At 39.7% G+C, this 16,895-nt stretch overlaps 1 protein-coding gene across 3 annotated transcripts in view; it reads right to left on the bottom strand.

Annotated features, from left to right (window-relative positions):
- Positions 1-16,895, bottom strand: part of OSBPL10 (oxysterol binding protein like 10) — a 296,485-nt gene that overhangs the window by 133,593 nt on the left and 145,997 nt on the right. For 2 of the 3 annotated variants that reach the window (XM_025461091.3, XM_049100042.1), the window contains one exon: positions 14,275-14,466. The exons of the other annotated variant lie outside the window; for it this stretch is intronic. In XM_025461091.3, coding sequence (XP_025316876.1) covers positions 14,275-14,466 — 192 coding nt within the window. The remainder of the gene's footprint in view (positions 1-14,274; positions 14,467-16,895) is intronic. 3 annotated transcript variants of the gene reach the window in all.

Here is a 16,895-nt window from a genome sequence, read left to right as displayed (position 1 = left end):
AAAAACAGACACACAGGTCAGTGGAAGAGAATACCAAGCCCAGAAACAAAATCACAACTATATGATCAATTGGTTTGCAACAAAGGTGCCAAGAATATACAGTGGAGAGAGAACAGGCCCTTTAATAAATGATGCTGGGAAAACTGGACAGCACAAAGAATAAGACTTGACCATTATCTTAAACTACACACAAAAATTAACTCAAAATGGATTAGACTCGAACTGAAAACTCGACACCATAAAACTTCTAGAAGAAAAAGAAAGGTGCTAATGAACTCCTTGACATCAGTCTTGACAATGATTTTTTTAATCTGACACCAAAAGCAAAAATAAACTACTGGGAATACTTCAAACTAAAGTTTCTACACAGCAAAGTAAACCATCAACAAAACAAAAAGGTAACCTACTGAATGGTAGAAAGTAACTGCAAATCATATAAATGATTAGGGGTTAATATCCAAAATATATAAAGAACACATACAACTCAATAGTAAAAAAATAGTAAAAACAAAACTATATATATATATATATATATTATATATAATTTAAAAACAGGCAGAGGATCTGAATAGACATTTTTCCGAAAGAAGACAAACAGATGGCCAACAGGTACATGAAAAGATGTTCGTCATCACTCATCAGGAAAATGTAAACCAAAACCACAAGATCTCATCTCACACCTATTAGAATGATTATTATCAAACAGACGTATGTTAGAGAGGATGTGGAGAAAAGGATCCCTTTTGCACTGTTGGTGAGAAGGTAAACTGGTACAGCCACCGTGGAAAATACTACAGAAGCTTCTCAAAAAATTAAAAACAGAACTACCACATAATCCTGCAATTCCATTTCTTTTTGTCCAAAGAAAACAAAAACACTAATTCAAAAAGATATATGCACCCCCATGTTCACTCTAATGTTACTTACAACAGCCAAGATAAAGACAACAACCTAAGTGTCCATTGACGAGTGATAAATATCATAAATATATAAGGGAATATTATTCGGCCATCAAAAAGAATGAAATTTTGGTATTTGTGACAATATGGATGGGCCCAGAAGGCTTTATGCTCAGTGAAATAAGTCAGAGAAATACAAATACTATATGATCTCACCCATATGTGGAATCTTTAAAAAAAAAAACAAAACAAAAAAAAACAAGCTCATACATAAACAGATTGGGGGGTTGCCAGAGACAGGGGGTGGGAGTAGGGGAAATGAGTGAAGGGGGTCAAAGTCATGAAATAAATGAAGCCATGGGATGTATTATACAGCAGAGTAACACAGTTACAAGCTATATTGCCAGGGCACCTGGCTATCTAATCAGAAGAGCATGCAACTCTTAATCTTGTGATGGTGGAGTCAAGTCCTAGATTGGGTACAGAGATTAAATAAACTTTAAAAAATAATAATACTGTATTGCATATTTGAATGCTGTTGAAAGAGTAGACCTTAAAAGTCCTTGTCACAAGAAAAAGAAACATACCATAACTATGTATGGTGTCAGGTGTTAACTAGACTTACTGTGGTCATTTCACAATATACAAATATATATACAAATATTAATTATGTTTACACCTGAAACTAATGTTATATGTCAATTATACCTCAATTAAAAAAAAAAAAAGAAGAGCAGTTCAAGTAATAGCACATAGAGATCTAGTGCCTTCAACAGCTAGTAGAATTGGATTAATGACTTTTGAAGAAGATAATATACAAAATGTTAAACTGTGAAGTTGTAAATAGGTAACTTCTATATTCTGCACAAATATAGGGAACCTAGGCTATGTAGGAGTAGACAGTGAACCATGATGTCAGAGATTGGAGTAAATCTGATCTCAGCAATATGTTTTAGTATTATTAACATGAAACTAATTTTAAGTCAACTTTAAGAAGTAATCTATCTACAATAAAACCCAATTTAAGTACATTTCAGTAAGTCTGATAAATTTATCTAACTGTGTAATCACCACCACAATCAAGATATAGAACATTTCAAAAAATATATATATATAGAACATTTTGTCACTCCAAAAAGTCCATCCCTCTACCCTACCCTTTAAATGAATAACCCAGAAAAAATTCAGATCAAAGCAACAAAAAATGATTATGGTCTTGGCAGGAGGGGAAAGAGGTGGCTAAAGAAGGTGGGTAATTGGGGTGCCTGGCTGTGTTGGTCGGAAGAACATATGACTCTTGATCTCGGGGTCCTGAGTTCAAGCCCTGCACTGGGTATAGAGATTACTTAAAAATAAAATTTAAAAAAAAAAAAAAAAAAGGAGCAGGACCTGGGTGGCTCAGTCAGTCAAGCATCTCCCTTTGGTCAGGTCATGATTTCAGGACCCTGGGTTCTAGCCCCACAACATCCCAGCAGGGAGTCTGCTTCTCCCTCTCTCCAACCCCTCCCCCCACTCCACATGCTCACGCATGTGCGCGCACACTCTCTCTCTCTCTCTCAAATAAAATCTTAAAAAAAAAAAAAAACTAGGAAGAGGGCAGCCCTGGTGGCCCAGCAGTTTAGCGCCGCCTTCAGCCAGGGTTGTGATCCTGGAGACCCGGGATCAAGTCCCACATCAGGCTCTCTGCCTGGAGCCTGCTTCTCCCTCTGCCTGTGTCTGTGCCTCTCTCTCTCTCTCTCTCTCTCTCTCTCTCATGAATGAATAAATAAATAAATCTTTAAAAAAAAAAAAACTAGGAAGAATTGTTTAAAAAAAGAAAAAAGGAAGGTGGTAGTTAAGAATACTCTATAATTAACCTGCAACTTTTATTTTTTTATAATAAATTTATTTTTTATTGGTGTTCAATTTGCCAACATACAGAATAACACCCAGTGCTCATCAAGTGCCCCCCTCAGTGCCCATCACCCACTCACCCCCACCCCCCGCCCTCCTCCCCTTCCACCACCCCTAGTTCGTTTCCCAGAGTTAGGAGTCTTCATGTTCTGTCTCCCTTTCTGATATTTCCCACTCATTTCTTCTCCCTTCCCTTCTATTCCCTTTCACTATTATTTATATTCCCCAAATGAATGAGACCATATAATGTTTGTCCTTCTCCGATTGACTTATTTCACTCAGCATAATACCCTCCAGTACCCACCATTTGCTTCAACCTGCAACTTTTAATTGTTCAAGTACCTAATAGGGGTTAGAAAAGGGAAAAACCAGTGTCTTATTTCTACTTCTACTACTGTGAGCCTCTAGGAAAAAAAACAATGTCTTCCACAGAATTCACCAAGAATAAGATCACAGAGCACACAAGGTCTGAGTGTGGCTTGAGTACCAAAGGAAGAACCTGGCCAATTTCCCTCTTTGCTCATTCAATATCCAAAATGTGTCATTATCTCAAGGGTGTAGAGCACTTATAGAAAGGCTTCTTGTATTAAATTGCCATATAAAGTGAAAACAGGCAGAAGTCCTTTATGTCACAGAACTACTGTGACATAAAATAATCGGCCACTTAGCTTCCTTTTGAGTGCAAAGCTTCAAAAGTGCCTGAATCATGAATTTTTTGTGAGCCTGAGACACACATAGGTAGACAGAGGTTCCTCCACTATATATATAATCTTGCTCAGCAATATTCTTATCATAGGTAGAAAAGTTTGTGAGGTATAAAATCAGTTTACCCAGATGCTGAATCCAGGAGTGACTCTTCCAGGGGTCCTGGTGGCTCTGGAGCTCAGGGGGTACAGGTCTATATGAAGACATAGCCAGTCCCGCCTGGCCTTACCTCTGGTGAATTCCTATTGCTACTAACTATGGTAGTACTGAATACTTTTCCTATTAGCTTAATCAACCACCTAGTTTCTCAAGTCCCTGGACAACAGTCTGGGTTTCATATCATACCCCTTATCAGTGACCCAGCACTAGACCCAAGTGAGTGCAGTAGCCAAGCATGGTCTGAATGGTGATAGACAAGCTCTGTTAGCATTCCAGAAATAGGCTCAAGGGTGGTCTCAGAGGACAGACATGTATTGTAAAACTACAAGAGAGTGATGACTACAAGTGACTACAAGTGACTACAAGTGATCCTAGACTATAAGTCTAGGATGCTTGTGATGACTAATTTTGTGTGTGCACTTGGCTGGGGCACGGTGCACAGATATTTGGACAAACATTATTCTGGATGTTGTTATGAGAGGATCTTTGGTAGACTTTGAGCAAAGCAGATTGCCCTCCATAATGTGAGTGGGCTCATCAAACAAGCTGATGACTTGAGTAGAACAAAAAGACTAACACCCCCCCCCCCCCCCCCCCCCCCCCGCCGAGCAAGAGGAAATTCTGCTAGTAGATGGCCTGCAGACTTGAACTGAAATTCTGCCTCTTCCCTTGGTCTCCAGTCTGCAAGCCCATCTGCTAGATTTTGGACTTGCCAGCCTCCACAATCACATGACCTAGTTCTTCAAACTGCTCTCTTTCACTCTGTGTACATAGAGTTGGCCTTTGAACAACACAGGGATCAGGGGTGCTGGCCCCCTGCACAGCTTAAAATCCATGTATAACTTTTTGACTCTCTAAAACTTAACTACTAATAAACTACTGTTGACCTGAAGCCTTATCAGTAACAGTTGATTAACACATATTTTGTATGTTTTATGTATTATATACCATATTCTTACAGCAAAGTGAACTAGAGAAAAAAGTTATTAAAATGTTAAAGATACATTTATAGTTCTATACTGTATTTATCCAAAAAAAAAAAAAATCAACATAAGTGGGCCCATGCAGTTCAAACTCATATTGTTCAAAGGTCCACTGTATATAGACACATACATCTACACACACTCCCACCCCCTCAGTGGTTCTGCTTCTCTGGAGAACCCTGATTAATGCACCATAGCAGCTCTCCCGGCAACCACTGGGAGGTGTCCAGTTTGTGACTTAGCTACTCATACTCAGTTGGCAGCAGTTCGTTTTGCTAATTCTCCACCTCTTGGCATCTGTGTGCTTCCCATTCATGCTCTAAAAGGGTGGTTAATCTCATTCTAGAGTCCCACTTAAGTCCACCTCAAATTTCAATGGCCAGGCTGGAAATAAGGCTGAAAGCTCATCTGATCAGCTTTGGTCAGAATGGTGGAATCACAAGGCACGAAACTCGAAAAACTGTTAATCATGAACCACTCAAACCATAACCCCTCTTTTTTTTAACTGGCAAGACAACAGCACCCAGGGATTCAATCAAACATTCACCTAACCGTATCTGTGAGGTGTTCTATAGATGTGATTAAAACCCATCAGCAGTTGACTTTCAGTAAGAAAGATTACCTACATAAATTTGGGTAGGCCTGATTCAACTGTAAGGTCTGAAGAGCAGAGCTGAAGCTTCTGTGAAGCAGTAGCAATTTTTTGTGTAGATCCTCACTTCAGACAGCGCCTTAAGGGGTCCCGTCTGCCCTGCGATCTTGGGCCTGCCTAGACAGACCCCATACTTGCACATGAGCCAATTCCTTACAATAAATCTCATAATGTGGATCCCCTATTGGTTCTCTTTCTCTGTTTGAAACCTGGCTGCGACACCTCTCTCTGTCTAAACCTCATTATGCCTCAGTTCCCCATCTGTAAAAATAGGGACAACAACAATGGTATCTACCTCACAGGGCTGACTTGAGGAGTGTGAAGTAAAGCTGCGCACAGTACCAGGCACAGAGTAAGGTTTCAATGAGTATGAAATATTATTGTCCCTGTAACTGTCACTATTGTTAATGAATCCATGTCTTTTGAGAAGGAGTTTATTTGTTAGTGGGAGATGAAGAAAAATAATTATAACCAAGATATTTGTTAAAAATATAAGGAGACATAAAGTGCATCAAGAATTAAGAAAAGAAATACCCAAGCATGTCTGGGGCACAGTGGAAGGTAGCCTCCACAAGTACATAATACATTTGACCCCAAGTTCTATGCTGCTTCTGCTCTGGGACTAGGAGTCTCCTAAAAATATACTACAGGGGAAGAAACTCCCTCTTCAGCAAAAGGCTTTAATCAAATCAGTGGAGGAGTGTTTCACAATAGCTAGGATTCCCTTCATGGAAAATCACTCATTTAGTCAAATTTTCATTGAGCACCTACTATGTACCAGGAGCTGTCCTAAGGCTGTGAGGAATAAAAGTTAAAAAAAAAAAAAAAAAAAAAAAACTTCTATATGAAGGGACAAGAAGCGTCATATAATAAATAAGTAAATGCCTAATTTCCAAATGTTACAAGATAATAAAAGAGCCTGACAAGAGATTCGAGTGAGAGCCCCACTTTGGGTATAGACATAAAAAAATAAAATCTTTTTTTTTTTTTTAAGATTTTCTTTATTTATTCATGACACACACACACACACACACACACACACACACAAAGACACAGGCAGAGGGAGAAGCAGTCTCCTTGCAGGGAGCCCGACGTGGGACTCGATCCCGGGTCTCCAGGACTACTTCGGCTTGGGCCGAAGGTGGCGCTAAACCACCAAGCTACCTGGGCTGCCCAAAAAATAAAATCTTTTTTAAAAAAAGAGAGAGAGAGGTGCCTGGGTGGCTCAGTGGTTGAGCATCTGCCTTCGGCTCAGGGCGTGATCCCAGGGTTCTGGGATCAAGTCCTGCATTGGGCTCCCAGTAGGGAGCCTTCTTCCCCCTCTGCCTGTGTGTCTGCCTGTCTCTGTGTGTCTCTCATAAATAAATAAATGAAATCTTTAAAAAAAGAGAGAGAGAGAGAGAGAGAGAATCAAGTGAGAGAAGAGGGATTTGTGTTACAACCAACTAGGCTAGAACCTCGCTTTCAACAAAATGAATGAGGTGAGGAACAGAAAATTATGAACAATCCTAGCTTTCTGGGAGACGGCGCAAGTTACATCTTTGGCAGTTAATTCTGCCTTCAGCCTCCCCCAGCTTCAACATTACAGGGAGTCTTGCCCTGAGCCAGTTAAGACATCCTTCTCCCAGAGCAGCAGGTTGGGAGACACAAGTTGAAGGCTACTGGAGACACTATCTCATCATTTTGCTTGTGGTGGTGTTCACCTGAACTGCTATTACTGTCAAAATCCAATGACTCAAAACAGAGGGTCTCCAAGATGTTCCATGGACCACCCAAATATCCGTTTCAAATTGCATGGATACAGAGGCTAACGAGAGATTGCCATGGTGGTCATAAATACTCCCTATTCCAAGTCAACTTGCTTCACCATCAATAAACATCCATCTTACCTCCTAAAGTAAATCTGCATTAATAAAGTGTTGCTTTTATATAGTAAGGATCTATAGTATTTCTACTAAAACAACATTCTGGTGCTTTTAAAACATTCAGAAACTACAGCTATCAACTAATCCTGCATTACAATTTTTGAAAACTGAAGTCTGGAGCAGACCTACTTTGAAAGATGGCAAATTGCTAGTAAAAATGCATGCACAGGTTAGTTGTCAACATTTATCCAAAAAAAAACAAAAAAAAGTGCACCGAAGAATTAATTTGGGGCTTTTCTTTTTCCAAATAATCGTTCTGTTCACACAAAGGATAAATGCACTTTATCCCTTAAATGCAGTTTCCCTGGTGATGGAACTGCTCACATTCAATGCTGCCAGTACTGACCGCTACCTTAAAATTGATCAGCTAATAAAATTCGTTAGGGAGATATTTGACAGTGACTGCTTCCATAACAAAGGCTGCACACGAATCAAGGTTTCTAACCAGGCATTCATGACATCCAGGTGCACCAGGATCAAACTAAACCATCCTGAAGGGAGAGAGTACTGAGCGGATATCATGTATAAAGATGACACCTTCATTAAAAGGCCTTCCTTTGTATGTGTATTAAATAAATATGCAATAACATGAAGAAACATATTCATATAGCAGGAACCACATAAACACACATCTGCACATATTATACTCTGAAAGGTTTATTTAAAACTATATTAAGTGACACAGTCTTGATACAGTTTACCTACCTAATGTAAACCAATGCAACACATGGCTCTCTCTTCAAAAGGATATGTGCTTGGAAGCAAGTCAACAATAGTGTAAGGGAAGGATAATTCCTACACGTCAATAAATTACCATGGAAAGCTTAATTAAAACTAAATTTATGCCTCACACATACCCATTACAATGCAACAGCATGACCTCTTCCCTCATCAAGTTCCAGAATCCAGACACAGTCTCCCAGCTGAATTAACTGTATTTTTTTTTAAGTCAAATGTCAAAATGAAAACATTATTTGGTCAAAGACACAAGAACCTGGGCTCTTCCAAGTTTATTCTGTTTCTCAAATATTTGTTATGTCCAAGCCTATTACCATATTTGGAGTCAAATTTTTTTTAGCAGGTATCCTCTTTAGAGAATTTTAAACACTAATCCAAGGAAGAAAATAGTTAAAGTAAAACCCGTGTAGACCACACACAGTCCCACACATACACCCAAATCCATGCACATACACAATCATACACATGCCCTCATGCTTGCACACACACCAATCAATTCTTCAGGGGTCACTTTTGGGAAACAGTAACGAAGAATTAGGAAAAGAAGAAATATCTTGACTTTCCTGTTTCATATTCTTCTACTCAATTCATTTGTGAATATGTAGTAGGGTTGTATTTTTTCAGAAGCACCCAGCAAACAAGAATTTGATGAAAATCACACTGTACTTATACCAAATGAACTTGTGGCCATTTAAGTAAAAATAAGCCATATTAAAACCCGTAATAATGTCACTAAAAGTATAAAAGTTAATTCAAGTAAGTGCCATAATTTTAATCATCGTATGCTTAAACAGCTGAGGACTCAAATTTACTTTTTTTTTAAAATATTTTATTCATTTATTCATGAGAGACAGAGAGAGAGAGAGAGACAGAGAGAGAGAGAGGCAGAGACACAGGCAGAGGAAGAAGCAGGCTCCACACAGGGAGCCCGACGTGGGACTCGATCTCGGGGCCCCAGGATCAGGTCCTGGGCTGAAGGCGGTGCTAAACCACTGAGCCACCCAGGCTGCCCTCAAATTGATTTTTAAAAATATTTCAGAACCTATTTATAAAACAATTCCAGTGGCACATTCAGAGGCTTGCACCATCATCCCTTTCCCTTGGTCAACTAGACAGGAATATCTCCACCCAGTGCTCTCATTGTCAGAGAAAATCGTGTGAATACCTGACTCCACTCCTCGCCAGTCACCATCCACTGTGTATGGGTACCCAAGCAACCCTTGACGTCTCCACATTCTGTTTCTAAACCACTCTAACTGCTAGAAAAATGGGTCCTCAAATCAATTTGTGAAACCAGCATGCCCAGCAGTTGTGCTAGGGCTAAAAGAGGCAAAGATGAATAGGACGTGGCTTTTAGCATAAAAATCATCTGGGGGGCTCCTGGGGAGCTCAGTGGGTTAAGCATCTGCCTTCCACTCAGGTTGTGATCTCAGGATCCTGGGATTGAACCCCACCTAGGGCTCTGCACTCAGCGGGGAGTGTACTTATCTCTCTGTCCCTCCTCGCACCCTACCCTTCGCTTGTGCTTGCACTCTGTAATAAATAAATAGTCTTTAAAAAAAAAATCCAGCCTGACACATAGTACGCACTCAGTACCTGTAGAATAGGTAGAGGAATGATGGAGTAAGCTCACAACCAAGAGCAAAGCTAAGAAATGCAAGGCAAGCCACAAACAGGAGGCACATAATTTTAAATTCTCTAGTAGGCACACTTAAAAAGGTAAAAAAAAAAAAAAAAAGGGGGGGGGGGAACCAGGTAAAATGAATTTTAATATATTAATTTCACCTAACCCTAGAAAATAATTTCCACATTCAATGAGTATTAAAACACTATTATGAAAGAAAACATTTGAAATGAAACATAATGAAATGAAAACATAATAAGAGTAAACATTTTACCTTTTCTGGCACTACTTTGAAATACAGTGTACATTTCACATTTATAGTAATCTCAGTGCAGGCTAGCACATTCCAAAAGTGCATAAGCCCCACCTAAGTGGTGGCTCCCTCAGAAGAGAATGCAAGGGACAGAGTATTTCCATCATGGCAGAAAGTTCTAGTTGGGCAACACACCTCCCACTGAAGGCAGTAAGTGCATGGTGGGGATGAGCAAGCATGCTGTAGGCAGGACATAGAGATGAACAGACTATGGAAGGCCTTGTTTGCCATGCTGAAGAGTACAATCTTTATTCTACGGACAGCAAGGGGTAAAAGAGTGATAGAATTTTTTTAAAAAGTCAGTGGTGATCAGTGGTTTACAAAACACATATTCATAGGCTAGAATCAATCCATGATGAATACTCTTCCAATTCAAGATAAAACATTAAAAACAGGAGAAATGCAGTATGTTTTTCATAAAACTAAATTTATTCAGTGCAACAAGTAGCTCTTTATTCAGAAATTATATGCCTTGGAGGTGATGAAGTGTGGTGAGGGGGTGGGCATTAAATGAGCTTTTCTGAGATTGCAGTAACCACAGATTGCCACTATGCTTTAAAAATGCTCTTGCTGGTCAAATTTTAATAGTTGCAACATCATGCTGCTCCCAAAATTCTACTTTTATATTTTAGTTTGCAAATAAAATCCAAAATCCTGGAACTACCAGGTTTAAACAATTTTTGAACTTTACTAAGAGGGACACAGGGTCCAATGTGCACATATTCTTCTGTATCGTGATTTCCTTATTTCATACACATGTGCATGTAGTCATAATACTTACACATGACCTTTTTTTAAGGCTCCCCACCCAATGTGGGGCTTGAACTCACAACCAAGATTAAGAGTCACATGCTGTACCGACTGAGCCAGCCAGGCGCCCCTCTTACACATGACTTTTATCTTAAGTTGCTACACAGTGATTCAGTATCTAATGTGAATTATTATTTATTCAGTCATTTCCATGATGTTCTGTGTTGGATCTATTACTTTACTAGTATGAATAGCTTTCCCCAAATTACTTTCTTTCTCCAACCCCAATTCCATGGATTAGTTCCTCAGAATATAGTTCTCAACAGGAAATTTATGGGTCAATGGCAATGAATAGCTTTGTTTTGTGCTTGGGTCTTACAGATTAAAAAGACAATATGAAGCACTACCAGTATTTTTTTTTTAAAGATCTTACCTATTATTTGTTCATAAGACAGAGAGAGAGAGAGAGAGAGAGAGAGAGAGAGGCAGAGACATAGGCAGAGGGAGAAGCAGGCTCCTCGAGGAGAGCCTGGTGTGGGACTCCATCCTGGCACTCCAGGATCATTCCCTGAGCCGAAGGCAGACACTCAACTGCTGAGCCACCCAGATGTCCCACCAGTATTTCTTAACAGCCTAACCTATAATGGGCCATAATTATTTCTGATATTGATAAACAAAGTAGTCTTAATTTTCATTTCTTGAATTCCTAACAAAGATATGCCTATTATTTCAAATTCCCTATACTCATCTTTCCTAACAATTTCTAGTGAGGACTTTGCGTACTGACCTTTAAGATCTCAATTCTTTATATTTTGTAGGATAACCATTTAATCTTTAAAAGTGTCCTATTATCTTCCCCCATGCTATGTGATTTCATTTAATATTTATTCTATTGCCTCTGGCCAGACTATTTTTCCTTTTTTTTCCCTTCAGATATTCAGGCACATCTGTCTTGTGTATGATGATTTTCTTCATTGCTTCAGTGGTCCTAAGTTTATCTCCCCTATACAGCTGGGTTAAAAATGCTATTCCATTTTCCTCTAGTTATTTTATAGATAAATACAGTGGAATCCAAAGTCAAGTCCTTTTTTACTCTGAAATTAATATACTTTTAAAACTGCAGAACTTTCTAGTATGAGTGAAATTTTCTCAGATTGCTCCCAAGGTGGATCTGTCCACATCATAATGACAGATGTCACCAAACAGCTACACTTCTCTAATCAGGAGTGAAGCTGAACAGGATATCTGAGAATCAGGACTTTTACCTCTTCCCTCAGAGGTGTTCAGCACCCTACAATTCTCTCAACTGCCACTGTTGACACTAACGCCTCAACAAGCTCACTTAAAATTAGATTTCAGCAAGAAAGGTCACCAGTAGACAAAAGCAACTGCCTGACGAAATACACAATTTCCCAGGGGTACAAAAATCAAATCACTATAGCTATAGAGGCATTTCACATATTTTTCATATAATGAAATTTCATGGGGAATTTCAATAATCGCCCCTCATGGGTGGAAAATAGAAAACAATAGGATAAAGGATAAAAGGAGTACATAACGTAATTGTTGGCAAAGCTGAGATCACGCTATATAAATTTTACTTACCTATACATGTAACAGAAAAAATAACCCAGAAGTATATTTATTGAAAGCTTAAATAATGCTTATCTGAAAGGAGGTAGGACTATGGGTAATTCTGATTTTCTTCTTTAGACTTCTTGTGCAATAGATATTTGGCATTATATACTTTATATAATTATTTTTATACACATATGCCTAAAGAACATACTTTTATTCTTTTCAAAATGACTTTTTAAAAAATGGAGGTAGAAAAGATTTGGGCATTATGTTGCATCATGTGCTACTGAAAATTAAGCTAAGTCACTTCAACTTTTATTTAAGCCATGGCTCATTCAATGCAAGCACCTCTGCTTTACTTCATATATTCCAGGCTTCTTAGCATCATTTGTAAGAGTCAGCGTATTAGAGATTTGCTATAATAGAATTCTCAAAATACCATGAACTTTCAACGTGTCTTTTTTCTTTTTCCTTTTTTTTTTTTTTTTTTTTAGGTTGTCATCTCTAAGATGCTTGCAAAAATATTCGCGGTGAGGTCTACATAAAAGCAACTCTCACGGTGTTGCGGTCAAGTTTGTTGGGGTTTTTTTAGTCCTTTTTTGTTAGATAAATAATAAAGCATTTACTGGCAATGATAAATTAATAGAATATTTATGATTTCCTTGAAATACTCCAGCAAAAAAAAAAAAAAAATGGTAGAGAGAAAACAAGAACAACAGAAAGTTGGCACTGTTGGCACTGGGTCATGGATACCATTATTTTGTTCTACTTTGGGTACAAAGTGTTTCTATAATACAGTTTAAGATGCTGTGGAAACTGAAAAATATGTACAAGTGCATAACTATTCCTCATATCATTCAGTCTATCAAGGTTAAGCTCAGAGCTAAACACCATTTTTTTCTCTTTTAACATCAGGGTGACTATTTTAAAGGCAGCATTTGATGCCATCTCTCTACTAGGTAATACAGAGTGTGTGCATGTGAAAATCTATCAGGAAAGACAGGTCTTGCATATGTATCTTGCAGACTCAATTCAGAAGATTCCAGATTTTCTGTCCTGGGCCAGTGTCAGACCAATATAGCAGGCTGACACAGCACAACTTGGCCCATGACATTTAGAAAATAAAACAAGATGCGTGCTGACTTGAGCCATAAGACCCTATGCCAGGAGGCCCATTGTGCTGCTCACCACGGGCCAGGGCCCCCTGCTTCCCTCAGAGGATGGGCTGGTTCACCTGCAAGCCAGCTGCAGAGCCAAAAGCCTCAACGCAGGTTGGGCACCAAACACCACTATCATTTATTTCATACAGTCTATTCTTGGGAACAGTTGCAAAGGATGAGATGAACACTAAGGAAGTAGGATCCCCAAACTGATGGTTTCCCAGTGTGTCAAAAGTAAAAATAAAGCATGGTCCCACAGAGGTTTATAAGGCACTCATAGCTGATAGGCTTTCAAGTGCACAGTTACAAGTGAACCTCAAATCTTCCTGGAGAGGAGGCTAAGGCCTGAGTTATTTCCAGTCTATAGATGCCGAAACCCAGATTCAAAGCTTTGAAAGACTTTGCTGCCAAACAAGAGTCTTCGGACTCTGAGGACAGTGCCCCTTCCCTACCTAGCACTCTGCTGAACGTGGTCTCTGATGGGAATGTCACGTCAAGGCAGGCACGTTGCAAGTGAGGAACGCAGATCAAAGGTCTCATGCATCCTGAGTTTCGAAACCACCTCAATTACTTCCTGGCTACCCATGACTGTGTACTGTCTATCCTTTGCTAAGAGCATGGTTGACTCCACTTCAACTTACACCCACATATCTGTGGGTTGGCTTGCCCGGCTTTCTGAGTCTCTCAAACACCTCATTTAACCTGAGACACAGAAACAAATTGTTTTTTCTATAACCAGGAGGCACTGCTATCATGGCTGTGTAGCTGGGAGGTTGGCTACTCTTCATCTCTCTTCGTAATCAAGATGGTACAAGGGAAGGGGAAGTTGGCAGTGCAGTGGTAGCGGCCCTCAGTGCCCGGGGACGACTCAACCTAGAAGGAGAGCAAAGCCTACCTCTCTGACTTCATGAAGCTGGCCAGGATACTGACTCTTGGCTCTTCGGGCAGCTGCAGGCGACTTGTGATGCGTGATTGTGACAACACCGGGGGCCCCCGTGCTGAGGTGTCTCTGGCTACAGGGAGACGCAGGATTGGGCGTTCCATGGGGGAGCAAAGTGAGACTGCGGCTTCGGGAACTTGGAGTCGTCTAGAATAAGCAACAGTTGTCAAAACTCAGCAACCAACCTGCAGAACACAGCTAAGTGTTGGCTTCCATTTATTCTAGACCTCTTCATCTTTCCCCTTCATCTACTTAGAGGAATGAAGGCATGGGGGAAGTCCAGCAACACTGCATGCCCAAATCCCACACTCATTTCAAAGAGCCAACGTCCATTAACCATGCTTCTGGTCTCATCTCCAATGTGTCTCCTGCCCTACTCTATTGGCCATGAAAGGCTACTGGGTCCCCGCCAGATGCCACAGACTATTATGGATCTGTGCCTCTCCATACATTACCTCCTCTTCCTAGAATGTTCTTCCCCTCATGGCTGGCAAACTTCAACTGAACCCTAAAACTCAGCTGTTTCCTGATGTGTGAATCATCTTCTGGTTTGCCTCAGCCTCCCTGCTACTCTCATTCCACTGCAGTGAGATTATATTCATTCTACAGCTACCTTCTTAAAAGTTTTCCAAACTCATTTTTATATCCCCAAGACCTAGCACATGATGACTGTCTAATTTATTAGATACTTAATAAACGTCTGCTGCATGACTAAAAGTCCTTAGTTATCCACCAATGAATCCCCATGTGTTAGTGTAGGGCTCTTATTTCATCCTAAGTGAATATATAATCTAAGTAACAATTTAGTAGAAGATAAAGATGGCAACTCAACCTAGTGGAGATGAATTTTTTCAATAACTGCGATTGAGGTAACTGGGCACCCATCTGAAAAACAAAGTTAGATTCATCTCCCAGATCATAGACCCTAACTGGATCAAAGACATTTTAAAAAGGGGAAAAAAGCACAGGAAGACCTGGAGCCCTGGGGCAAAGGAAAGGCCTAACAGCTCAAAATCCAAATGCCATAAAAGAAAAAACAACAAATTTGACTACCTAAAAAAAAAAAAAAACTTCTTCACAGGAAACCACTTTATTTCTTTTTAAAGATTTTATGTATTTATTTATGAGAGACACAGAGAGAGGCAGAGACACAGGCACAGAGAGGAGCAGACTCCCCACGGAGAGCCCAATGAGGACCCCAGAATCACACCCTGAGCTGAAGGCAGCGGCTCAACCACTGAGAAACCCAGGCATTCCAGAAAACAACTTTAAAAAACCCATTCTCACAGGGGCACTTGGTTGGCTTAGAGTATGTGACTCTTGATCTTGCAGTCATGGGTTCAAGCCCCATGTTGGGTATAGAGATTACTAAATATAAATAAATAAACAAAAACTTTAAAAGAAAAAAGCCCACTCCCTCCACCAACAAAGCCAAACAATAAACTAGGGAAAATATTTTCAACTTGTTTCAAATGCCTCGCCATGCCACTTTATAATTAAGAATGGAAATCCCAGGAATTGATAGGAACAGCAAACTATAAAAATGGGGCAAGATAGGAACAGACAGTTAACATATAAAGTCTTTAAACCGTATGAAACATGTAGAACTGTATTCATTAAATGTAAATGCTGCTTGGAAATGTATCCTTCAATACACCCTGCTCCGAGGGGAAATGGCGTAGGTATCCACCATGAGCCATCACAGAAGGAAGTTTAATGGCAGAGGATGGGAAACAACCCAAAGGTCCAACAGTATGGGACACATTCAATAAATAATGGTACACCTACATAATCTGACACTACCAAGCTGAGAAAGAATGAGAAAGGTCTGTATCATTTGGTCTGGGGAAAAAAAAAATCTCTACACTAGAGAGTTAAGTGAGAAAAAGCAAGGTTCAGATCTGTCATATAGCATGCAAAGTTCTGCATCAAAATGTGAAAAGTATTTTTATTGTTATTTGCTTAAAATTATTTGTTTAAAGCAGAAAAATACCCTAGAAGGAGACCCACAAAACTAAAAAAGTGACTACTTATTTGTGGAGAAGTAGAGAATGAGAGAAGAACAGAGAGGAAGGGAGACTTTTTTTTCCCCCTCAACTGTCTCTTATGTTCTTTTTGAACCATGTGAACATACTTACCCAAAATTTGCTCAACTCTACAAAGAACTTACATTCTAAATGTTCCTATCCTTCACTTCAGCTTGAGAGAAGGCAGTTCAAGGATATGCTGACTCATACCAGCTTGTGTATTTCAGTGATCAAATATTTACTGAACACCTACTACGTGCCAAGGAGAATATCTATGTTGTGGTCTCAAGAAGAAAACAGGAGATGTACGGGACAGTCTTTCCTTATAGATGCTTATTGCTGGGAACAGAGGATACAGACAGAAGCACACATACACGAGCACACACACAGTAAGAAAGTGCAGAGCAGGTGTTAATTCAGCAATACAGCCAGAATATGCCAAAGAAAGAGATTCACTAGAGCTGACCTCATTGCACAGCTCTGAGAGTGAAGGATTTGAAGCGTGAGCAGGATTGAAGGAGACAGAGACAGCACCTTCAAAGCGGGTCT

This window comes from Canis lupus, chromosome 23, assembly GCF_003254725.2.
Source record: "Canis lupus dingo isolate Sandy chromosome 23, ASM325472v2, whole genome shotgun sequence".
Classification (NCBI taxonomy): Eukaryota; Metazoa; Chordata; class Mammalia; order Carnivora; family Canidae; genus Canis; species Canis lupus.
Note: the sequence above shows the minus strand (reverse complement) of the source record. Positions and strands in the feature narration are given on the sequence as shown.